At 42.0% G+C, this 26,228-nt stretch overlaps 1 protein-coding gene across 3 annotated transcripts in view; it reads left to right on the forward strand.

Moving 5' to 3' along the window:
- LRRC8D (leucine rich repeat containing 8 VRAC subunit D) overlaps nucleotides 1-25,648 on the forward strand; it is a 115,220-nt gene extending 89,572 nt beyond the window's left edge. For all 3 annotated transcript variants that reach the window (XM_021690124.2, XM_044914555.1, XM_021690123.1), the window contains exon 3: nucleotides 22,729-25,648. In XM_021690124.2, coding sequence (XP_021545799.1) covers nucleotides 22,731-25,307 — 2,577 coding nt within the window. In that variant the 5' untranslated portion in view covers nucleotides 22,729-22,730 and the 3' untranslated portion in view covers nucleotides 25,308-25,648. The remainder of the gene's footprint in view (nucleotides 1-22,728) is intronic.
- Nucleotides 25,649-26,228: the final 580 nt, after the last annotated feature.

A 26,228-nucleotide genomic window follows, 5' to 3' on the forward strand; every position in this document is an offset into this window, starting at 1 on the left:
GGGGGGGGGGGGGGGGGGGGGGGGGGGGGGGGGGGGGGGGGGGGGGGGGGGGGGGGGGGGGGGGGGGGGGTTGGGTAGCTGGGCTCTGCTAGCACCCGGGGACGTTACGTATGCGTGTTTCAGTTCCGGTCAGATTTTTCATTTTGTCAAATTGTAGGGCCTGGGCACGGAAGGCTTTCAAAGATCAAGTGAGCAGTTTGATTTTGAAGTGTCCAACCAGAGTTGTGACAGGCATCAGCAGCATGTGGCTGTGGGTCCAGGCGGGAGGAGGTTGCCCCTCCATGGCTTTTGTCTCGATGGGGAGTTCCTTACTATGACTCTCAGAGGAAATGAAGGACGATAAATCCAGCTGCTGCTTCCTGTTTCTATAATTCTAAGATTTCTTTTTTTTTTTTTTAAAGGGTAGAATGCTTTATTTTTAATCCAGTGGAAAATACCCTCAACCTGTTCCTTGTTATTAGTATTTCCTTAAAAACTAGATGTACTCACTTGGGCTTTAAAGGGTGTGTGTGTGTGTGTGTGTGTGTGTGTTAAATTCCCATGATGCTGCCTGGTGTGTGTGTGTGTGTGTGTGTGTGTCTGAAATTCCCATGATGCTGCCTGGGCTGGCTCATTCTCTCTGTTTTTCAACAGCAACAACAGAAAGAAAACCAATTAAGGCAGATTTTACTGGGCAGGAAGCCCTCTGTGAGATTGAGGACAGTGTCTGATTCAGAGGAGGCCTGTAATTTCTATCAGTGGTATGACCATCTCTCAGTTACGCTTGTGCAGTTCAGGTCTGGTTTTTCTTCTCCTTGTGATTATGTTAATAGTGAGTAAAGACCCAAGTTATTTAAGAAACACACTACGTGCTCTCGAGCCGTGGTTTATGGAAAGTAGCCACCAGGTATGGATTATTAGGATGTCACTTGCTGGGTTTGATTGTGTTATCATTGAATTAAAAGCAATAGGTAGAAATATTTTCTCTAATACCAGTTTTTTTCATTGCCCAGTCTAAGAGACTGAGAACGTCATAGGGGCGCCAATGGTGCATCTTTCCAGGAGCGCTAAAGGAAATTTTTATTTGGCGGAGTAGAATTGTAAGAATACAGTAAATGCAGGCAGTCCCCCCTACCGAGTAAGAACGTTAGCTCTGATTGGAGTCCCTTACCCTTCCTGTGGTATTCCTGTAGTCACAGCTGTAGCAGGGCTCGGGTTCACATTGGGTCATCAGTACGTATTTTGCACCAAGAACGGGCTGGCCCAAGTGAGTTACCTAACTCTTTATGAAGTACAGTTGCAGTTTATAGTAAATGAATTCAGAATAAAAAGGAAAGCTTCATAAGCTACCTTTCAAGAAGGCTTTACAGAGACTATTTGGTCTGACGTCGTTAACCACTCCTTCTGAAGATACGTAAAATTGTGAGACCATCACGCATGTCGGAGCCTGTTCTAGTAAGTAGGAGTACGCCGCTTGAGGCTTCCAGAGCTCTCCACTTAAAATTTCACCTGGCCACTGCCTTATTGCAGCCGTTTCTTGGCTAAAAAATGAAGCTGACACTATTTCTTTGTCTCCTAGCAGTTTGTAAGGATCAGATTAGTCGGAATCCATGCCAGTGGTTTTAAAAGCTGAGATGATGATAAAGACGTGAGGTAATCCTGTTATTAAATGGCAGTCGGGTTGTAAATTGTCATTTCACTTTTCAGACTTTGCTCCTTGTGTCCTGAAGCAGCCTTTGAACACCAGGGCTGTGTCTCCTTTACTTAAGCATTCCTTCTAATAATTCGTAAGTTTGGGAGGAAATTTTTTTAAAAGATTTTATTTATTTATTTGACAGAGACACAGCGAGAGAGGAAACACAAGCAGGGGGAGCGGGAGAGGGAGAAGCAGGCTCCTGGCCGAGCAGAGGGCCTGATGTGGGGCTTGATCCCAGGACCCTGGGATCATGACCTGAGCCGAAGGTGGACACTTAACCGACTGAGCCACCCAGGCACCCCTGGGGGGAAATTTTTAATTGACTTAGAGCTAATCTCTAATTTAAAACAAGCTGGGGGAGGGGCAGGTATGGGCTTGGTAGGGGTCAGTCAGATCTGGGTTTGAATCCAGGTCTACTGGATTTTAGCTGCGTGACCTTGGTCATTGCAAACTTGCTAAACCTCAGGTTTTTTTCTCCATAAAATTAGAATAGGAATGCCACTGCTTGGCGTTGGGGGGGAGGTGTGTGTGACAATTTCATGAACTCGAGTGTGTGTTGGTTCCTTATCAGGGGCAGTTTTCTTCTGTCTCCCATGTGTGCGCGGCGGTCTCCGTGTTCTGTGATGGTGTCTCCTGGCCAAGCCGGTCGCTCACAGATGCGGGCAGCACACACCACCACCTTCTCACCCCATCTTCCCCTCCATACTGCGGCCAAGGAAATGGGAAGTAAATCAAGCTGATTTAGGTCACTAACACTCTCCTTAGGAATAATAAATATTTCTTTAACCACCTTCTTCCTTTCAGTGTAACCTGACTTGAGTTCTTTTAATCGCTTGACCTTAGCAGGGAGTTTCAGTGGGTGAGAGTGCCTGATACTGTTTAGACAACTTGAACATACACAGAGCTACTCACTCATATGTCTGTGTGCTGTGTTTTCTTTCCAAAGTTATAGGAGTCGTGGAATTCTTTTATATATTTTTAATTTTTTTTTATTTTTTGCAAGTCACCTTTTTTTTTTTTCTCTCTTTCGACTTTCCCCAGAAAGGAATCTTTAAAGTTTTACAACTGGGTAAGTAATATGGTGGATAGCAAGGCTAATGTTTACTGACTTAACTGGAGAGAAAAAGCAAACAATATATGTCCAAACTCTGTTTAAGAATTTCTGTGGGGGGCGCCTGGGTGGCTCAGTTGGTTAAGCGGCTGCCTTCGGCTCAGGTCATGATCCTGGGGTCCTGGGATCGAGCCCCACGTCTGACTCCCTGCTCAGCAGAGAGCCTGCCTCTCCCTCTCCCTCTGCCTGCCACTCTGCCTACTTGTGCTCTCTCTTTTTCTGTCAAATAAATAAATAAAATCTTAAAAAAAAAAAATTTCTGTGGAATTATGAATTCCTTAATCTTGATACCTTTATTTGGTCATAACAGCATGCTACATACTTGAGCTAGAGGTCCTTGTAGAAATGTGTTTAGTGCATCTGTTTTAACTTGATGTTCCAAATAACAGACAGCCATATTAAAAACATCTCTGTACCTCTCACCCTGTTCTTTTTAACTTCTAACTCCCTGGTCCTTTCCCATCCTAAAAAGTAAACCCTTCCATCTAACCTGCTTCCCCTTCTTGCCGTTGTTCCAGGCTTTTGTTTTTCTCCCCAGCCATTGTTCAAGAAGCAGACATTCCCTTTCCCACTTAACTCCTCACCCTCAGTAAGCCAGACTTCTTCGTAGACAGTGCTTAGGCTGAGGTCTTGAGTGACCCTCAACTGGCAGACCCAGCAGTCACTCTTTACTCCTTAACCTCCTTGACTTGTCACCTTTGGTTTCTTTCTCTTAACCAGCCCCCCACACTCCTTCACTGAATCCTTTTCTCCCACTTGTTCCCTAAATGGTAGAGAGCCCCACGATTCCTTGACCTTTTTCTCCGTATGTACTCCCCTTGGGTACTCTCATCTTCCATATACTGATTAGTCACAGATGAATAATTCCATCTTGGATCCTTCCCCTGAGATGTAGGTCAAGTGACTCCCAGTAATCTCTACTTAAATATATTACACACAGGTCCTGGCTATTCACGCTGAAAAACTGAATTTACCTGGAATCACCTTGACTAGTATAACTTTCACACTCACTTCCCCACCTCCAGCCTTTCCTACCTCCAGTCCCACTTCCATACTCTGGATAAGATTCTTTCTAAAGTGGAGCTCTGATCTCATTGCCCGCCTCCCTGTTCAAACCCTTCAGGGGTTCCTTATTGCCCTTTTTCCTAACTTGGATCTGACGATGTCGTGCTCTCCCTGAGCCCTCCTCTTGGAAAAGCCTCCCCTCTTTTGTGTTCTGGGAAACCACAAAGAAGTACTCACAAATGAGTCTATCCAAATCTTTCTATTTCTGGATCCTTGTATTTAAGAGGCATTTTTGAGGTGTTCAAAATTTTCCTAATTTTGGTACCAGATAAACTGCTGTAACAGACTCCAAAATAGAATGGCTTACAAGGCGTTTCCTTCTCATGCAGCAGTCCAGATGCGAGCAGCCTGCAGCTGGCCGGGCGGCTCTGCTGTGCCTTGCACGTGGCTCCTGAGTTTGCGCCTGCTTCCCCATTTTCTAGCCCGCAGGAGAAAGGAAAAAGGAAGGCCAAAGCAGGTGGGCTTATCTTTACAGAGCTTACCAGGAAGTGAGCAATCACTTCTCACATCCTATTTGCCCAGCTCAGTTACAGGGCCATACCTGGTTGCAAATAAGGCTAGGAAATGTTGCCTCTAACTGGGCAACAGTCTCCACCCAGCTCAACTAAGCAGTGACGGTAGCAGGTGTCTATAACCAAAAAGGAGAAAGGGAGAATGGTTTCTGGAGGATACTTAACTTGCCTTTATCATAGGAGCAAAAAACTATGTTGATTAAAAGTGAAACCGGGGAGGGGCATCTGGGTGGCTCAGTCGGTTAAGCATCTTGCCCTCTGTTCAGATCGTGGTCCCAGGGTCCTGGGATTGAGCCCCACATCGGGCTCCCCGCTCAGCGGGGAGCCTGCTTCTCCCTCTCCCTGCTGTTCCCCCTGCTTGTGCTCTCTCTTTCTCTCTCTCTCAAATAAATAAATAAAACCTTTAAAAAAAAATTCAAACTGGGAGAAAATTAGTGATTTTTTTTTTTTAACCCATCTGGACCTACCCTGGAAGATTTAGCAGTTACCATATGTTGGTAATAGGATTCAACACCTCTTATTTATTTCTTTCCCCTTCCAAAAAAGTGTGTCATCCAGGGTTAAGGGTATATACATGGAAAGGGCAGTTTGTAGCTCTCATTCTCAACTAATGCTTTGTGGTAAAAGTTGGTGACACTAGACACATGAGCATGTATAGCATGGAATTTCCCTCCAGACTTTTGTTCTCAGTACTTAACGTTTGTTACATTTAGTACAACTGTTGGTAACATTTCATCTCCATCTTCAGAGCATTTTCTGAAAGGTAATGTTGACATATTCTCTTTCTAAGGGAAATTATCATTCATCCTGCCCTCTTGTATTCTTCACTCTCAGTTGTGTAAACAGACAACATCCGTCAGTGTGTTACATCATTTGGGTCAGTTTCTCAGGAGGTGTGGTATGGCACACTAATAACAGAATTACATACATGTTTGCCAAAATACAGATGCTCTCAGCCCACATTGCAGGGCACTCCAGTTATAAGCAGCTTCAGTGGTCTTCTACTTTGTACAGTACAAATATTATCATTGTCTGCACATATCTTGGTGGGTAGGAAATGCTGGTTAGATGGTTTATGTCTATTTCATCTTTTTAAAAATTTTAGATTTCTTACTAGAAAATAATTGTAATATGTATCATACTACCATGATAAAAGGTCAGTCCCCATTCATAAAGTAGTAAAGACTATCTTGAGACATCAACTACTTTGAATCAACAGCTAAAGAGTCAAATATTTAAGATAGGATGTGTCTAGGGACGCCAGGGTAGCTCAGTCAGTTAAGCATCTGCCTTCGGCTCAGGTCGTGGTCCCAGGGTCCTGGGATCGAGCCCTGCATCCGGCTCCCTGCTCAGCGGGGAGCCTGCTTCTCCCTCTCCCACTCCCCCTGCTTGTGTTCCCTCTCTCGCTGTGTCTCTGTCTGGCAAATAAATAAATAAAATCTTTAAAAAAAAAAAAAAAAAAGATAGACTGTGTCTACAGATTATTTGCCTTAAAAAAATCTAGACTTGTGTTTATACATCAGCCTTACATAATGGCCTCAAATATTTCTAGCTCATGTGGCCTATAAGGGTGACAACAGCTCCTGGTTTTCCTGGGAGAGTCCCAGTTATACCTTATCCTGGCTTCCCCTTTTGTTTTGCATTTGTCACTCTCAAAAGTTTTCCAGTTCAGAAGATGAACTATATTTTCACTTTTATTGCATATCACTGGTCTCAGCTCTCACAGATTTCCTAATAGTCATATACTTACTTTGTTGTCATTTTAGATTAGGATGTGTTAGGTCTGTTTACTCTAAGTAATTCTGGGCAGAATGGTGGTAATGGTTCATACTTCATCTTTTCCAGAGTACATAAAGTAAGCGTGGGCAGATCTTTAAGCCATGGGAGGGTAAGGACTATATGTCAGTCTTGCTCTATTATATACATATTCTCAGCACCTATCACTACCTAAGCCAAATATATGTTGATAATGTGTAATGATATGAGCCTGATGGCTTCATGACAATAAAGGTTTCCTAAAGTCTATGATGGGCCAGATAAGTTATCTTCAACTACAAATCCTTAATACCTTAACACACAATGCAGTGCTTGACAATGAATCAATGGGTGATTGAACAGCCACCCTCCATTTTAGCCTTAGCAGCATCTACCTAATGATATCAGTCCATCAAAACAGTACATATCATTATTATTATAGTTCTAATATGTTGCATGTAAAATGACACAAACAAGCAAACTGATTCTTGGTTACAAGGATCTGTTTTTACTGGGGTTTTGGCTCATGAGGAAGAAAGAAAAATAACATCTCATCACTCCAAAAATTATCACATCTCAGATGGATAAATTCTATCACTTAGAAGATTTTAGATCTTTATTTACATCCAATATCTTATACTTTAGTTTGGAATTCCCAGTCTGTGCCAGGAATGGGTACCAGATGGCTGAAATATCAGTTCATTTGGGTGGAACCTAAAGCCCAGGGCCTGATTGTGTTCACCCTCTTCAGTTTACACAAGGGCTTGTAAAAATGCCCTTTTTTCTGTGGACTGTGACATGAAATGGGCTGAGGAACACTGTTAATGATCTCTACAGTTAAAATAGCAGATGCTTAAATAAATACGTTGGCACTTGCATATGTAGCACCTTTTTTTTTTTTTTTCCCAAAAATGTTATCTTGAGTCATTTTTTCAGAGTTGAATGGATGTCATGCTTTGTCAGAAAGTGAATACCCCCGGGTGCCTGGGTGGCTCAGTTGGTTAAGCGACTGCCTTCGGCTCAGGTCGTGATCCTGGAGTCCCGGGATCGAGTCCCCCATCAGGCTCCCCGCTCAGTGGGGAGTCTGCTTCTCCCTCTGCCCCTCTCCCCTCTCATGCTCTCTCTCACTTTCTCTCTCTCTCAAATAAATAAATAAAATCTTTTTTTAAAAAAAGAAAGTGAATACCCCCAATTTTTTAAAGTCAAGGATCTTCATGTAATCCTCAAAGAAGCAACTCATCTAAAATCAGTAGCAGCATACTGAATTAGCAGTTACACTAATTGATGTGTAAGGTAACCATGTGCATATAGGTAAGGTCATCGTACCTTCCCAATACAAAAAGGCTCAGGAGTTTTTACAAACCATGGGCTATTCAATTGTGCCTTAGTTTTACATCTCCACTATTACTTTATAACTAAGGGAAATGTTATAAATTATCTCATGATGATTGTGGCTCTCTATTAAAACTCTGCTAATTCATCCTAATTTGGGAAGAGGGAAAATACCATTAACTCCATGCACACGTTAGTTAGTGAAGGGCTTCCAGTTAAATACCCTATCAGACCCGCTTTCCTAGAGATGATACGGAGTTTTCACAAGGGCTACACAAATAGATGTTAAGCACTGAGAAACAAGATAAAGTAAATTGTGAATAAAACATTCCTTTCTTTTATCAAATCCTTTGAAATAGGACAAAAGTGATATTCAGCCAAGCTTACCATTTTAACACTAATTCTAAAATGAGTCTTCGTATTACTTTAGAAGGCTGACCCTTCAGCAGAATTTTTTGTTAAACCTCAGATGGTTTGTAATGTCAATAATGAATTCCACTCTAATAGAGATTATTTTGGCAAATGTCATTAATGATTTTTAAGAGTTTTGATTGTTTTTCATCTTCGTGGTATTTGATTTATACCTTTATTATGTTGAAGTCCCCTCCTTCTTATCTTGTTGTTTTGGGTCTTTTTCCTGTTCTCTTTCTTCTTCTTTGTTTTTTTTTCCCCCTCTCAAATCTTTGATGGTCCTTTTTTCTCTCTATTGTCACCACATTCTTCAGGGTTTTCTTTAGGGGCTCCCACCTTCCTTAATTTTTTCTGGACATCTAGAGCCAATTTTGGAGAGTGGTTGGTGTGGGAACATTCAGTGAGCATGCCTACTGTGCGTTCAGCATTATACTGGATATCTTGTGTATCTTGTCACAGTGATATTTTATCCCCGCTTCACAGATGAGGAAAATTAAGGCCCAAGTTTACACAGCTGGTGATGGGAGACATTAATTGTGTGTCCATTTTACAGATGAAGTGGTCAGAGGTGGAGATGGGATGAAAATTCAGGCAGGCTAACTCCTTAAGCCACATTCTTACCCATTATGCTACCAATGTGTAAGAATTGAAATTCTGTTTTAAATTATCAGTTCAGTAAAAGGAGACTCTCGATTATTTGTGCATAGATTATGCCATTTTTAAATTATTTTTGTATAAGTTTAAAGTATTTCGTTGCGTTCTCATACTGTTGCCCCTTATATCTTTGCCCCATCTTCACTGCCACCCCACTGCTTGGCTATTGTATACTTATAAAATATGGACTCATTTTAATATTGACCTAAAGAAAACATGGGAAAGAACAAAACTAGGCTGCCTTTCCCTGTCTCCACGGAAAGATCTAAAGAAGGAGTATGTTTGGTTTTTTACTAGTTTCCATTTTAGTTTATTCCAGAAACCAGGTTTTATTAGCACAAAAAATTACAAGCTTTGACTATATGTAGGATTCTTAGAGTGTTAAATGCTGGCTTTCTTTTGATTATATTGCATATAATGTTGTACAGTACAATGCATTATATGTATGCATTCTCTAAATATAGATGAAAGCAGAACTGTTTTTCATTTTAAAATTGTGCTTCACCCCAGAAGTACTGTAAAAAGATAGTTATCCATCATCTCTATGTTGATAACACTAAAGTAATGTTTTTCAGACTATCTTAAGCTTATAGATTTCATGTCCTAACATGTGAGGACTTATATTTCTTTTCACTTATTATATATAATCTGCTTACTGTTTAAAAGTATCTGGGAAAAAAAGAATAAAGGATTCTGGAAGATGTGGGGGGGGGGGGAGGAAAGGACTTGAAGGGCTTAGGAGAAAAGATGCAGTTACAGTAAAATCCTGTAAATGGATGTCAAAGAACAAGGGTATGGAACGATGACAGAGAGAATTAAAGGAAATCTGGGGGTCATACCTTCTCCCCTTCGCCTTCCTCATCAGTTCATTAAGTCTGGTTGTTAGTTCTTGGGCCTGTTAGCTCCTAAAACTTCCGTGTTATCCGCTCCCTCCCTTCTCCACTCAGAACCCAGTCTTCACCTTCATCCCTTGCCCAGAGTAACCAGTAGCTCTTTCTCCTAATCTCCCATCTTCCCTCACTAGCCTGTCCACCCAGTCCACATTGATCTTGGAAGAGACACCACCCCGATTGTCACCTGCCTCCCATCTCAAGCTCCAAACACATTGGTGGCTCCCTGCTGCCCTTAGTTCGATGACATCAGAAACTTCCACATGGCTCACGGGACTGCATCCCTCACACCACACACCCTCCCTGAGCTCCAGGCTGCAGACCCTTCCGTTCTTCAGATGCTCTTTCCTCATCTCTCTACGGCGTGGGGCCTTTGGACCTTCTGGCCCAGCCCCTCTGCACTCTTTCTCCACACCCTGCCCCAGTCGTGACTTCTTTCCTGATCTTGCCGCCTGGAGGAAAAGCCCCTGTTATTTGCCTTCATGATGCGTACAAGCAGGGGAAGGTCAAGGAATCCTGACACAGGGGAGATCTCTTTTAGAAAAAGAACAGAAAGTTCGTGATATAAAAAGTAGGTGCAGGGCCTTGAAAGGGGTCCGTGACAGCAAGGGGTCCTGAAGCTTACATTTCTCTCCCTGCAAAGTAAATCTGCCTCTGAGTGGCCCTCTTCTTGGTAGCTCTTCTCAGTTGACCATTTTATATCTTCAGTCATGAAAGTTCTCTCTCCTTGACTGTGCATGCACTCTGTGAGAAAGGAAATATGTCTGAATTTGCTCACCAGAGTTTCTCCAGGAATTTGCATCATGTTAACACTTGAGTACATAGGTATATTTCATGGATGGAGGGATGAGGGAGTGAATAAGTAAACAAAGATTTAGGCTAAGAGTTAATGCTTATAATGCCATTATAAAATTCAGCTGACTTTCTTGGAAGCTACAGCTAAGTGGTGAACACCCAGATTCCATTGCTCTTATATCAGCACATCATGAAAGGCAAGCTCTTCTCTTCGTATGTAGTAGCAAAGAATTTTTATAGAGTTCTTTATATAAAATGCCTTGTACAACACAGGGAATAATGACAGCAGCTTTCACTGAGCACTTACCATGTGCTTTGGGTACTTACTGGACACTTTGATAGGGTATTCTGATTTAAATGTTTATTGACTCCAGCAAACCGTGCACACACAGTTAGATGCGGTCAGAACATCTGCATCCAATATGTGTGCGCAAGGGCAGAAAACACCATGAGGACAAGAAGGAAAGTCTTAGGTTCTGGCAGCTTCCTTGTCTCTGGGAGTCTGCCTCTCTGGAGTTCCTTCCTGCTTGGTCTTTTTATATCACCCGGCTGTGTGCTAAAATGGTGCTCTTTTGCCTCTGTCCCAGAGTTCACACTGGCTTATCACCTGCCCACCATCAAGGATCAGACCTCGGTCTTATCTCCTGGTGAGGGTGTGCCCAAGCTTACCTTTGTCTTTTTGTTTTTCTGTGGAATGTTTACTTATAAGCCAAACTGCATGCAGATTGTCTATCAATATGAGTCACCTTCAGAATAACCTGTTCAAAAGAGCTGTATGGTACTGTCCGTCTGGACATTGAAGAATTCCTGTCAAAGCTGATCATTTTAACTTTGGCATAATTAATAGTGACCTCATATGTCCCTGTAATGAACAGCAACAGAATTTGGCTCACGGGTTCAGTGCCTTCTACACCCACTCCTAGAATGATGTTATAGGTCACCGGGATTCGTTCTGGTCTGGTTGAGACCTTTATTAAGTTTTTTTTTTTTTCCCCTGTGTCCTGCTCTGGGTACAGGCCAATAAAAGAAACTCCTCCTTTGGGTTAAGAATTCAAACCCAGGTGGAGGGAGAGGAGGAGACAGACAGATGGAACTCCCGGTTCAGCAAGGGTCATGAGCAACCATTGTCTAACTCTGCGTTCATTTCTAGTCCTGATGGCTGGGCTGTCCTAATGAACCACCAAGTAGCCCTTTTAACATGAACTACGTGTCCAAGGTGTGGTATATCCATATCTGAGTATCTTTTACTAACTTTGAGAAGTTTTCTTGGGTTAGTAAGATGAGCACCAGGCAGGGTACTCAGGTGCTTTCTAGCAGTCTGGACTAAATCAAGAACAAGGACTGGTAGCCTCCCAGCTCTCTATATCCAGAGCAGATACCCATGGGTTTGTGATGAGAAGGGCTATCTGTCCCAAAGGCAACTGGAACAGAATGTGGCAAGACTTCCCGGGACCATGGAAAGGTCCTAAGGGGGTCGGGGAGCTCCATTCTGGTTCACTTTCCTTAGTCCAGTCTGAGGCATGTCCAGTCATACTCTGGAGAAGCAATATTAAAGGTGAGTAAACTTAAAAAGAAAATGGTCAGTTTTGGTCTAAGATATCTATCTTCCAGGCAGGAAGAATTTAGAAATGCAAACAGAACTCCCTTTAGCAATCCCACTGGCTTCCTCGCAAACTGGATGCAGTTAGGATTAGAAGGGTTTGACCAAACACCTCTCTGAGCGTGGGATGGCTTTCTCTGGAGCCTTTATTAAAGCCCATTAACTGTCAGCTCTCTTTTTCAGGGCTGATCAGACTGTCGCCATACCTCTTTCTCTGTGTTTCCTCTAGGCTGCTTTTTCAGTAAGGAGAGCTACTATTTTTTCTTATTATTATTTCCATTTTTATCCCCAGCACCTGTATCTAGTACATAGATACTCTGTAAATATTTGTTGCATGAAATGTAGTTTCTAGTAGAAGGTGCACTAAGCAATGCCTGTAGGTCCTGAAGGATTTGTGAAATTCTGTTGGCCTGAGTCCTGGTCAAGGCAATGCTGGTGATCATTTGTAAAAGAAACGCTGATGTTTGCATGAAATGAAATGTGGAAGTCATTGATTTAGAGGCTCTTTTGTTCCATGAATAAGATCTCATTTTCTAGCTTTCAAACATGGGGCTTGACTTTTAGAATTAAGAGCTAGAAGAAAAGGCAAGAAAATACACAATGGTGTATTAAAACATTTTTTGTTAATTCCTGAGACATTTTGCCTTCGGTCTTCTAAAATGTATTGAGAGTTCTATTCCTTAGCTTTGAAGTGGATTTTCTCTGTGAATAGCAATACTCTAGAGAGAAACTCCAAATAGGCACTAAAATATACTTTGTGTAAAGATGTTTTTGTAGCTCACAAGTTCTGAGTTTTCTCAAGTTCTCTTCTTTCAGGTGTTAAATAGGTTTATAAAAAGGTTTTGGAGGGGTACCTGGATGGCTCAGTCAGTTAAAAGTCTGGCTCTTGATTTTGGCAGGGTCATGAAATCAAGCCCTGTGTTGGGTGTGGAGCCTGCTTAAGATTCTTTCTGCCTATTCCCCTCTAAAAAAAAGAAAAGCTTTTGGAGTTAGAAAAATGGGTGGATTTTGCCCGATGTGAAATCTGGTTTTAGTAGGTTTTAGATAGCTGAGTGGTTTGTAAAATCAAGGGATGAGTCCCTAAACATTTTTTTCAGTTATTTTTGAGGTATCTAGACCAGAGTAGTGTTAGAAGAAAATTATTTTTTATTTTTATTTTTTTTAAGATTTTCTTTTTAATATTTACACCCAACGTGGGGCTCGAACTTATAACCCCAAGATCGAGAGTCCCACACTCTACCGACTAAGAAAATAGAAATAAAATTCTATTTACTAAAAATAGAAAAACGAGTTTAAAAAGAAAATTTTAGGGCACCTGGGCGGCTCAGTTGGTTGAGTATCCAACTCCTGATTTTGGCTCAGGTCATGATCTCAGGGTCATGAGATTGAGCCCCACTTTGGGCTCTGCACTGGGCGTGGAGCCTGCTTAAGATTCTCTCTCTCCCTCTGCCCCTCCCCTCTTCTTAAAAAAATAAATAAAATTTCTTATAATCTTTTAAGAAGGAGTAACACTAAGTGAGTTGTTATATTTACATATAGAATTACATCAGCTAGAGTATCTTGCATAATTATAATATCCATAATATTTATTAATAATTATTTTTTTTTAAGATCTTATTTATTTATTTGTCAGAGAGAGAGAGCACAAGCAGGGAGAGTGGCAGAGGGAGAAGCAGGCTCCCCGCTGAGGAGGGATCCTCATGCAGGACTTGATCCCAGGACTCTGGGATCATGACCTGAGCCAAAGGCAGATGCTTAACCGACTGAGCCACCCAGGCGTCCCAATTAATAATTAATGAAAAAGGGGCACCTGGGTGGCTCAGTCGTTAAACGTCTGCCTTCGGCTCAGGTCATGATCCCAGGGTCCTGGGATCGAGCCCCACATCGGGCTCCCTGCTCCGCGGGGAGCCTGCTTCTCTCTCTCCCACTCCCCCTGCTTGTGTTCCCTCTCTCACTGTCTCTCTCTGTCAAATAAATAAATAAAATCTTTTAAAAAATAAATAAATAATTATTGAAAAAACTCAGAACTTGTGAGCTACCAAAACAACTTTACACAAATATATGTTTTAGTATATACTATTAGGAGTTTTTCATGTCTGAATTGGGTGTGGCATGCGTGTGCGTTCCTGCACACGTGTATACATATGTTTACATGTACATTGAATATTGAGGAAGGGTTACTGGTAGTGATGAAATACCTTATTACCTCTTCATGAACTTTAACTTGTTCTGCTTTGATTTATTTCACTGAAGGATTTGAGAATTTGATCCTCACTAGTCTCAGGTGTTCTCCCATTTGCCCAGTTTGGCCAAGAAAACTGACTGGTTTTTCACAGAACACAGTAGAAAGAAAGTGAGAATTGGTATTTGATTGGGTAGGGAACTCATACCTATGTGAAAAATATATGTATTAGATTGATTAATCAAGCTGTTCGCTATTTCGTACTCTAAATTCTTTTCATTAAATAATACTTCAGAGCCATTTGTCTTCCTTTTAATAGGGGTATTGAAGCCCTCCTTGTGCAGATGGGATTAATTTTTAAAGTTTAAATTAGGAGGCCATATTTTTCTGTTTTGATGCTGGGATTTTGCTGTATGCTAATAATAATCTCATTAATGTAAGTTTTCCAACGGACACTAAGTTCCCCATGTTTACACTGCTAAAGAACATGGGCAAAAAACAAGATTTGAATCCAGGTCTCTTTGGCATCAAACTTTGCCACCTCCTCATATAAGTAATTTTCATTGTAGGGCAGCTGGCTGGCTCTGTTGGCAGAGCGTGTGACTCTTAATCTCGGGGTTGTACGTTTGAGCCCCATGTTGGGTGTAGAAATTACTTAAAAATAAAATCTTAAAAAAATTAGTAATTTTAATTGAAATGTTTTTGAAAGAAATGAAATTGAAACCGATGTTTTACTGTCATTTATTTCAGGATTACTTCTGTGTACATAATGCTACATGCTAATTCAAAATTCAAGAAATCGGCCTAACCCTCTTCAGTTGCTTGCTTTACTCCTCAGTGATTCTTTTTCTGCATTCAGATTCAGCAAACCCTAAACTGAATTGTTTCCAATACATGCCAATATTGTTACCAAGATTTAATAGATGAGGCATGGATGCTCAGAGAGGATAAGTGCTAATGATTTTTCTCCAGAACCAGTTCAATGTAATCATAATAACATAGCAATCATTTTAGAACATATTTGAACCTAGAATACAGTGTAGCATGACTATCTACAATTTGGCTACCTACTTTCACTATCCAGTTTCTGTTGAAAGTTTAGGCAGTAAAATAAAGATTGAGGTCTGGCTTCTAAATTTTCATGACTTTATTGAGGTACAATTCATATACCATACAATTCACCCAGTTAAGTGTACTTTTCAGCATTTTTTAGTATATTCACAGGGTTGTCCAACCATCATAGCTTCTAATTTTTGAACCTGGCTATCGGTTATTGGTTTAGTCCATTATTACTGGTCATACTTTCAGATAAGAAAATAGAATCATATATTGTAAAAGAATTTAGATTCTTTAGATTCAATCTTTTCTGATCCATCATTGTTCCACCAAAGTCCATTAATTTCCCTCTTTCAGTTCTAGTACAAAAAACTGTCTCAATTTCCATGAGAAATGTGTGCTTACAGGAATGTTAAGCTGATTTTCATATGTACCATAAACAGAGAAGCCTTGGAATGTGAAATCATCATGCTTGTAATGTAATTATTTTAAGTCCTTTGCAACAGACATACTATAAAGGAGAACCCAAAGAATGTATGCAATTAATACTGACTAAATGTGCCTTTCTTGGGTAAAAAAAAAAAAAAAAAATCCACTGATAACCATGTATATCCATTCTGGGTCCCAGTTCGCTAAAGAGATCAAACCTTAAGATACGGAAGTTAGGTACTGATCTCTCTCCTTGACTTGACTTTCACATTAGAAAGTCACTTGAGGATCATCATGTATTTAACATACTATATTATATGAATATGTATTTACTATACTTGGTATGTACTTGCATGTATGAAAAGCAACTTTTGTTTTCAAAGCGCTACTGCATTTTCAGGCAGTTAATGGTTGAAACACTCTCTGGGAGGTGGGAAGTTTTTACTCAGTTTTTGATGGGTAAAATAGGATAACAGGCACATTTACTGAAGTCCTGTGTTTGAGATAAGAGCTAGTCAGTGGCTGACATTGCTGGAAAATACTGGTTTCCTGCCTTATGGCCCAGGCACTTCCTTAAGACTACATTTAAACCATCCATGCCTCAGTTTGTTTCTACCTTGTGACTTACCTGTAAAGTGTGCTGTCTATACAGGGGTAATACTAGACTATGAATGGGTTAACAGTAGAATTATTGGTAGTTTCTGTAATACCTAATTTCTCCCATATCTCTGTGCCTTTGTGCTTGCTACTTCTTCTGTCAAAATCGTATTTCCTACCGTCCCAGGCACCCCATGACTGTCCCCCTCCTGATCTCAGCTTAGAAACCACCTCTCTGTGGAACCACTCGCGCCCCCCCCAGTTATCAGATGCAGACATGGGTTTGTCCTGTCCTGCACCTCCTGTATTTTGCATTAACCCGGTCAGGGCAGTTTTCTTACTGTGTTGTAATAGCACACTTACTGCTAATGGGGATGCCCATTAGACCAGGAACTCCTGGAGGGCAAGGACTAAGTTACGTCATTTCCACATTCCCCTCCATGGCACCTGGCTCATGGTTTTCTTGAATTCTGAGCGGATGTCGTAAAAGGTCACCTTAGGGAAGGAAGGTGATGATTACATAATTTCATTCCTCTGTCTCCTCAAAGCCAAGGGCAATGGTCAGAAGTTCCTCCTTCAGCAGCCAACCTTAGCCAAAGAACAGGCATTGGAAGACCACGTGATAGAGAAGGAGCTACAGAGATGAAAGAGTCTGTTAGCTGTGTCACTTAATTAGCCCAGGGAGGTCATTTAAACTTCTTGTGCTTTGGGTTTCTTCATTCCTGGTGGACAGTAGCAGGGCCTCATTCCCTGGGTTGCTGTGAAAACCAGCTATGAAAACTATGAAACTACTTCATAGAAAAGTAGTTTGCAAACTGCAAACACGAGAAGTAAAGAAGAGAGGCAGTGTAGCCCGCTAGAAGGAACATGTGGTTTGCCTTAGCTGAGATTTTTCAATCCAGATCCCACCACTAATTATTTGACTTCCGCAACGTAATTCCTGCAAGCCTGTTTCTGTCATGGGAAAGTGGCAGATGAGAGTAACATGGTGAGGGCTAGATGGAATTCAGGCAGGGTTCCATTAGCGTTCTATCTGTGCGCATTCAGCCGGTCCCAGCCAGAGCTGGTAGATTCACACCTTTGCACCTGCTTTTCAGTGGCAGATTTGGTCCTCTGTACTCCAGGGAGAGTAGGTCCCTGGCCTCGGATCCCAGCCATCCTGTGCGAGCCTTGGGATGGGGGAAGGCAAAGCCTCAGTCTGCTGACACTGCACATTCGTAGGGCAGGTGTCTGCGCTTTTATCATTTCTTTTTGAAACTTTTTATTGAAGGTTAAAACATAATGACTACCCAAAAAGGCACATAGCCTAAGTGTACAGATCGCATTTTTTTTTAAAGATTTTTATTTATTTATTTGACAGAGAGAGAGATAGCGAGAGCAGGAACACAAGCAGAGGGAGTGGGAGAGGGAGAAGCAGGCTTCCCGCGGAGCAGGGAGCCCAATGCGGGGCTCGATCCCAGGACCCTGGGATCATGACCTGAGCCGAAGGCAGACGCTTAACGACTGAGCCACCCAGGCGCCCCCAGATCGCATTTTATAAACCGAGCAGACCCATATAACTAGGCCGTTCATTCCCATGGATGCCGGATATTCCACTTTGTGAATATACCACATTTCATTTTTTCATTCTACTGGTGATGGACATTTAGCTAGCTGCCAGTGTAGGGCGATTGCAAATAGTGCCGCTGTGAATGTCTTTGTACGTGGCTTTTGATAAGGATATGTATTTCTTATGGGTATATTGCCGGGTCATGGAGTGGGCACATGTTCAGTTTTAGTAGATACTAACCCAAAAGTTTCCCAATATGGTTTTACCAGTTTATTCCTACCAGCAATGTTTAAGGGTTCTCATTGCTCCACATCCTCACCAGAACTTGTTTTTATCTGTCTTTTTCATTTCATTTTTTTTTTTTAAGATTTTTTATTTATTTATCTGATAGAGACAGTGAGAGAGGGAACACAAGCAGGGGGAGTGGGAGAGGGAGAAGCAGGCTTCCCGCGGAGCAGGGAGCCCGATGCGGGGCTCGATCCCAGGGCCCTGGGACCATGACCTGAGCCAAAGGTGGACGCTTAACGACTGAACCACTCAGGTGCCCCTGTCTTTTTCATTTTAGGAATTCTGGTGGCTTTTATGATACTGTGTAGCATTTTGGAAGTAGAACTGTTCCCTCAGCCCCTAAAACCTGAAACTCTAAACTTTTTACATTCATTTTCAGGAATGCATCCTGCACAAAAGCAGGAGATTATACCAGATGTAAAGCTCCCGTTAACAGTGCTTGGCATGTGGAAGGAAGGCGACACATAATAGCTGCCATCATCATCATCATCATCATCATCACTAAATGCCTTGTCTGTTCTTTAGGGGGGAGAGAGTAGGTCACAGTGGATCAAAGGTGAATAATAAGGCATAGTCTCTGCCCATAAGGAGCTCAAGATCTACATGAAGAGACAAATACTAGAAACAGATATTATTAGACCAGACAGTAGGAGTTTGGGAAAAGAGGTAATACTTGAGCTGGTGCTTGACGAATAAGTAGGAGTTGAACAGAAAGGAAGAAGGGAAGTGGGCTGGAGGAAATGGCAGGGGCACAGAACCCTTGGTGGGCAGTGGCAGAGTAGACAGCATGGTGGAGGAGAAGAGCCCACCCTTGCATGCTGGTCCCTGTTGTTCAGATGTTGTCACCCTTGCTGGGATGTGGGGGCTGAGCTAGCGATCATTCAGGGTCATTGTGAAGTTACAGTACCCTAATGCTCTGTTCTCTGCACCCCCTTTTAGTTCTTTCTCCCTTCTCTGAGAAAGTGATCAACCTCCTCTTCTCTCTCTTGGAATCAAAGCCTGTCCCGAGTCCAAGGTGCTTTAAAACCATAGATGAAGCTTTAACAGCTACAAAGTACTGGTTACAAGGATCCCACAGTTTCTTTGCTCTGTGATCCTTTAGCTATTTATTTTTATGTGGAGGCCTGGCTTAGAGTTTTTATTCTCGTAAGGGCCTAAGTTGCACTGTGGTGGCAATTAAGTTTAATAAAATGCTCTTCTGCCCAATGCCATATATAGTTGATAGTTGTTCTTGAGGAATTTTGAGGAGGTGCAGCATGCTGAAGATGATGATCAAGAGCCATACAGTCTTTCCTTGATTAAGCACCTGCTATGCATCAGGCAATTGGCTATATGGGAATGAGGAGGATGGACATGGTTCCTGGCTCCTCGCCCCACTGAATTTAAAATCAAGTATGGGATCAGACAAATAATCAATTGGTTCCACCACAGTGTGACAAGGGCTCTCAGGGGTAGAGGTACAGAGTCCTGTGAGAGCACATTGGAGAAGAACCCCACCCAGACTAGGGGTCAGGGAGGGCTTCCTGGGAAAGATGATAGCCTAATGACGGTGATTGAGAAGGAAGTAGAGGAAACCTGATAGCCTAATGAAGGTGATTGAGAAGGAAGTAGAGGAAACAATGCATAGGAGGACCAGAATACAGGGGGGAATGAATGGCTGCTTGGAGAAGCTAGAAGACATTATCAACCTAGGGCATAGAGAATCTTGGGAGAAGAGGAGTTTTAACCAGAGGACCCACAGCAGGTGGGAGATGGATTGAAGGAGGTCAAGAATGGAGGCAGACAGACAGCAGAAGACAAACATCATATGATTTCATTTATATGGGGAAACCATAAAAGACAAAGCAAACAAACAAAAACAGAAACTGACTCACAAATGCAGAGAACAAACCAGTGGTTGCCAGAGGAAGGTGGCAGCGCAAGGATGAATGAAACAGGCGAAGGGGATTGGGGAGTACAGACATCCAGTTATAAAGATGAAACGTACAACATAGGAAATACAGACAATAATATTGTAATCCCTTTGGTGACAAATGGTGAACACAGTTACCACGGTGAGCATTTCGTAATGTATGTAATTGTTGAATTGCTGTCTTACACACCCAAAGCTAATAGAGCATTTCACGTCAACTATACTGTAATAACCATAATTAAATAAATAAAAAGTAGATAAATAAATAAAAAGAAAGACGAAGCAGAGAAACCAGTTCTAATAGGGCTTAACAGAGAAGTAACTAATATTCTCAGCAGGATGACTTTCAAAATTCCTTTCTCCTCTCAGTTCTGCAACCCAAACATCCTGACTTCTTGAGAGCCCAATGCAACTATTTGAAGAGTAAAGAAAAATCTTATTAGAAAGAGGTATTATGTGCAAAAGAAAAAAAAAAGAAAAAGAAAACCTGTTTTTTTCTATTATTTATACGGATGGCCCTTTAAAACCATGGTCCCCCGGGTGTGACCGTATGAAGTTCTTTGCCAGGAAGAAACCTGTGAGGTGTGTTCTGCAGTCTCTATACACTGAAGTAAGAGTCCCTTTGTAACCTGTGGCTCGGGGCTGCAGTTTGTGCATTCTATATAGAGACCAAAGAGCTCACATGACATGTGGTTGAACTGTTTCTCATGTAGCTTGGCCCACCGCGCATTCCAGTAGCCTGGCTTCCTGCTTAAATTCCCAACCACTCACAAAACCAAACACACATGCACAAGATATAAGAGCTCAGAATAAAGGGATTCTGGTGGGATGTTGTTTCCCACTTCCTTGGTCATTTTTAAATAAACACTGGGTGCCAGGCATTTCATACTTCAGCCCTGAAGTCTAGAAATGTGATTTCTAGCAATTTTCACAAAGTATAAGTACAACGGAATAGTTTAGATGTATTTGGAGTTCTTGGGCTTACGTTTACCTAGTTACATAAAAGACATTTCAGTTAAAAAAAAAAAACACTACAGATATGAGAATTGCTATTATAATTGAATTGATATTCATTGTATTTTATTAGGAAATATTATGTTCCTGCCTTGTACAGTACTAGGTGTATGTAGAGAGTTTCAGAAGAAATAAGACATGGTCCCGACCTTCAGAGACTTACTCTCAAACAGAGCAAGCAGAGTCAAAGTACTGATACCATCCCTCTCTGTTTTGTCCTCCAAGGGAGACACTAGTAACCAGTCATGTAACACTTTCCTGCTGAAACCAGAGTCAGCCTCAGAATCCTTCTCAACACAGCAGTCCAGGCAACTTTTGCATAATTAGATAAACATCTATCTTCTTTCCTTTATTTTAAGAAATAATGTATTCTGGGGCTCCTGGGTGGCTCAGTCATTAAGCATCTGCCTTCGGCTCAGGTCATGATCCCAGGGTCCTGGGATCGAGCCCTGCATCCGGCTCCCTGCTCCACGGGAGGCCTGCTTCTCCCTCTCCCACTCCCCTTGCTTGTGTTCCCTCTCTCGCTGTGTCTCTCTCTGTCAAATAAATGAATAAAATCTTTAAAAAAAAAAAAAGAAATAATGTATTCCAAGAACTTTAGGTATTTGCCTGGCCTTTCATCTTTCTGGTGTTTTTACTAGCTTTTCAAAGAAATAAGTCATTTTATATATGAATATTGGAACCTGGGAGCATCCCAAGAAAGTAGAATGGGATGGTGTTACTTTTCAAGAAGTTGAAACTTCCAAATTCAAGAAGATAAGCATTTATTTCACATATATGATTACAGAAGCCCATTCCCATCACTTGCCCTATAAACATTGTGTTTTTCTTGGTTTCTCCCAGGGTGATTGTCCAGGTACTTTTATTCTTGTAGGAACAGTTTCAGGACTGTAATGCTGCCAGCCATCAGTAACTGGTGGCCACATTTTCAGGTGTCCTGGTACTGGAGTTCCCTTCATTGCGGCTGGGGTCACCTGCTTTGGTAGAGATCCAAGGTCTTACTGGCCCTGACCTCTTTGATGTCTTGTCACTGATCATTTCCCTGTGATTCTGACCTTCTTCTCATGCCACATGCTTCCACAGGGGCTGTATCCAAGGCGATGCTATTTTTATATTGATAAATCCCAAGTATGTATATACTAAGACTCTTCTTAAACTCTAGACCCTAATTTCAGCTGTCCATGGTACATTTCCACCAGAGTGATAAGAGCTAACGTAACGAGCGAACAAATACTTGTGGCCAGAGGGTGTGCTAAGAGCTTTATAATCAGGACTTAATTTAAGCTTTCCAATACCCCTCAGAAGTAATCGTCCCCATCATACAGATGGGAAACATAAGGCTTACAGAATCACACCATTAGTAAGTGGTAAGCCTGAGTCTGGTACACAAGGCTTATGTAGAGTTTAGTAATATACACGGAGCCTTCCATTTTGGCTTGTACAAAATAGAAGTCATCTCACCTCTCTCCCTAAAACTCCAGTCTTAACCTTGAATCAGTCCAGTCCACAGCAAATACTGTCTTGTTCTCATATCCTTCTTCAAGGTCCAGGAAGTTACAAGTCTTTCCGTTCTGGCTCTCAAACTATTCCCCCCCTTTCTACTCCAACTCTTTGGCAGGCTGCTTTTATTTCTCACCTAGAAGGCATTCTTTATTCCCCACCCATTTTTTTTTTTTTTCCTCTTCTCTTCTCTTGGGTTTGGAGAGAAAAGCTCCTACGACAAACCACCACTTTTCTCATAGGTGTTCCTTTTAGTTTATTTTCTACTACACCTATCTTGCATAAAAAGCTAGGACGTGGAGGAGAACACTTTAATTTGGAACAAGTAAAGAGGTTTTTTTTTCATTTAATGTTTTTGCTTGCATCTTTGTAATGATGTCTTTTGTTTTCTTGTTTTCCAGGAATGTTTACCCTTGCAGAAGTTGCTTCACTTAATGACATTCAACCAACTTACCGAATCCTGAAACCATGGTGGGACGTGTTTATGGATTACCTGGCTGTCGTTATGTTGATGGTAGCCATCTTTGCAGGAACCATGCAACTTACCAAAGATCAGGTGGTCTGCTTGCCAGTATTGCCATCTCCTGTAAATTCAAAGGCACACACGCCCCCGGGAAACGGCGCCGTCACCACCAATATTCCCAAGATGGAAGCAGCCACTGACCAAGACCAAGACGGGCGGGCGGCAAGTGACATTTCCTTTGGCGCATCTGCTGTGACACCTGACATACCTCTCAGAGCCACATATCCTCACACCGATTCGACAGTTCCAAATCAGGAGACAAAGAAAGAGAAGAAAGATCCAACAGGCCGAAAGACAAACCTGGATTTTCAGCAATATGTATTTATTAATCAGATGTGTTACCATCTGGCCCTCCCGTGGTATTCTAAGTACTTTCCATACCTTGCTCTCATACATACTATTATTCTCATGGTCAGTAGCAACTTTTGGTTCAAATATCCCAAAACATGCTCAAAAGTAGAACATTTTGTTTCAATATTAGGAAAGTGCTTTGAATCTCCTTGGACTACTAAAGCGTTGTCTGAGACAGCGTGTGAAGACTCGGAGGAAAACAAGCAGAGAATAACAGGTGCCCAGACTCTACCAAAGCATGTGTCTACCAGCAGTGATGAAGGGAGCCCCAGTGCCAGTACCCCGATGATCAACAAAACAGGCTTCAAATTCTCAGCCGAGAAGCCTGTGATTGAAGTCCCCAGCATGACCATCCTGGATAAAAAAGATGGGGAACAGGCCAAAGCCCTGTTTGAGAAAGTAAGGAAGTTCCGTGCTCATGTGGAAGACAGCGACTTGATCTACAAGCTCTACGTGGTCCAAACGTTTATCAAAACAGCCAAATTCATTTTCATCCTCTGCTATACTGCAAACTTCGTCAACGCCATCAGCTTTGAACACGTCTGCAAGCCCAAAGTGGAGCACCTGACTGGTTATGAGGTATTCGAGTGCACCCACAACATGGCTTACATGCTGAAAAAGCTTCTCATCAGTTATATATCCATTATTTGTGTTTATGGTTTTATCTGCCTCTACACTCTCTTCTGGTTGTTCAGGATACCTTTGAAGGAATATTCTTTCGAAAAAGTCAGAGAAGAGAGCAGTTTCAGTGACATTCCAGATGTCAAAAATGATTTTGCGTTCCTCCTGCACATGGTAGACCAGTATGACCAGCTGTATTCAAAGCGCTTTGGTGTGTTCCTGTCAGAAGTCAGTGAAAATAAACTTAGGGAAATTAGTTTGAACCATGAGTGGACATTTGAAAAACTTCGGCAGCACGTGTCCCGCAACGCCCAGGACAAGCAAGAACTCCATCTGTTCATGCTGTCCGGTGTGCCCGACGCTGTCTTTGACCTCACAGACCTGGATGTGCTAAAACTTGAACTGATTCCGGAAGCTAAAATTCCCGCTAAGATTTCTCAGATGACTAACCTCCAAGAGCTTCACCTCTGCCACTGCCCTGCAAAAGTGGAACAGACTGCTTTTAGCTTCCTCCGCGATCACTTGAGATGCCTTCACGTGAAGTTCACCGACGTGGCTGAAATCCCTGCCTGGGTGTACCTGCTCAAAAACCTTCGAGAGTTGTACTTGATAGGCAATTTGAACTCTGAGAACAATAAGATGATTGGACTCGAATCTCTCCGAGAGTTGCGGCACCTTAAGATTCTCCACGTGAAGAGTAATTTGACCAAAGTTCCCTCCAACATTACAGATGTGGCTCCACATCTTACAAAGTTAGTCATTCATAATGACGGCACTAAACTCTTGGTACTGAACAGCCTTAAGAAAATGATGAATGTCGCCGAGCTCGAACTTCAGAACTGTGAGCTGGAGAGAATCCCCCATGCTATTTTCAGCCTCTCAAATCTGCAGGAACTGGACTTAAAATCAAATAACATCCGCACGATTGAGGAGATCATCAGTTTCCAGCATTTAAAACGACTGACATGCTTAAAATTATGGCATAATAAAATCGCTACCATTCCTCCCTCCATCACCCATGTCAAAAACTTGGAGTCACTTTATTTCTCTAACAACAAGCTCGAATCCTTACCCGTGGCGGTGTTCAGTTTACAGAAACTCAGATGCTTAGATGTAAGCTACAACAACATTTCAGTGATTCCGATAGAAATAGGATTGCTTCAGAACCTGCAGCATTTGCACATCACTGGGAACAAAGTGGACATTCTGCCAAAACAGTTGTTCAAATGCGTGAAGTTGAGGACTTTGAATCTGGGGCAAAACTGCATCACCTTTCTCCCCGAGAAGATTGGTCAGCTCTCCCAGCTCACTCAGCTGGAGCTGAAGGGGAACTGCTTGGACCGCCTGCCAGCCCAGCTGGGCCAGTGTCGCCTGCTCAAGAAAAGCGGGCTTGTCGTGGAAGATCACCTTTTTGACACCCTGCCACTCGAAGTCAAAGAAGCATTGAACCAAGACATAAATATTCCCTTTGCGAATGGGATTTAAACTGAGATGATCCGTGCACATCCGTGTGCAGGAACAACTTCCTAGATTGCAAACACTCACGTACAAGTTATTGCAAGATAATGCATTTTAGGGGTAGATACATCTTTAAAAATAAAACACAGAGAGGATGCATAGAAGGCTGATAGAAGACGTAACTGAATGTTCCCTGTTTGTAGTGTTTTCAGTCATTCATTTCCAGATCTTTTTTTCTTTTGGGGAAAGGGAAGGAACAATTATAATCACTAATCTTGGTTTCTTTTTAAATCGTTTGTAACTTGGATGCTGCCGCTACTGAATGTTTACAAATTGCTTGCCTGCTAAAGTAAATGATTAAATTGACATTTTTCTTACTATACCACCTTTTTGGAGGTGTCTTCATTTACTTTGCCTCATCAGTGCAGTATTGCTTTAATTCAGACCACTTAAAGACACGTCAGGTCCCAGCTTGGAAATCTGGATTTGGGCCAGGGCTTCTACTTCTGAGAATCCCATTTTAGAGATTTTACACTCTTGAAGGCCTGGAACACAGTAAAGGTGTGTAGATTGTTGGGGGGAGGAGAGGGGAAGTTGATTTTTTTTTTTTTAAATAGCAAGAAAAAAATTAAAAAATGACACCCCCCTTACTATAAATAGCTGTTTTTCCATAGTCTGGAGTTATTATGAGACACATTTTTCTATCGATACTATAAGGTTGCCAATAAATAGAAGATTTTTTAAAAAATTAATTATAATCAGGACAAATTTTTTTTTTTTTTAAAGATTTTATTTATTTATTTGAGAGAGAGAGAATGAGAGAGAGAGAACACCTGAGAGGGGATAGGGTCAGAGGACGAAGCAGACTCCCCGCCGAGCAGGAAGCCCGATGTGGGACTCGATCCCGGGACTCCAGGATCATGACCTGAGCTGAAGGCAGTCGCTTAA

This window comes from Neomonachus schauinslandi, chromosome 4 (genome assembly GCF_002201575.2).
Source record: "Neomonachus schauinslandi chromosome 4, ASM220157v2, whole genome shotgun sequence".
In the NCBI taxonomy this organism is placed as follows: domain Eukaryota; kingdom Metazoa; phylum Chordata; class Mammalia; order Carnivora; family Phocidae; genus Neomonachus; species Neomonachus schauinslandi.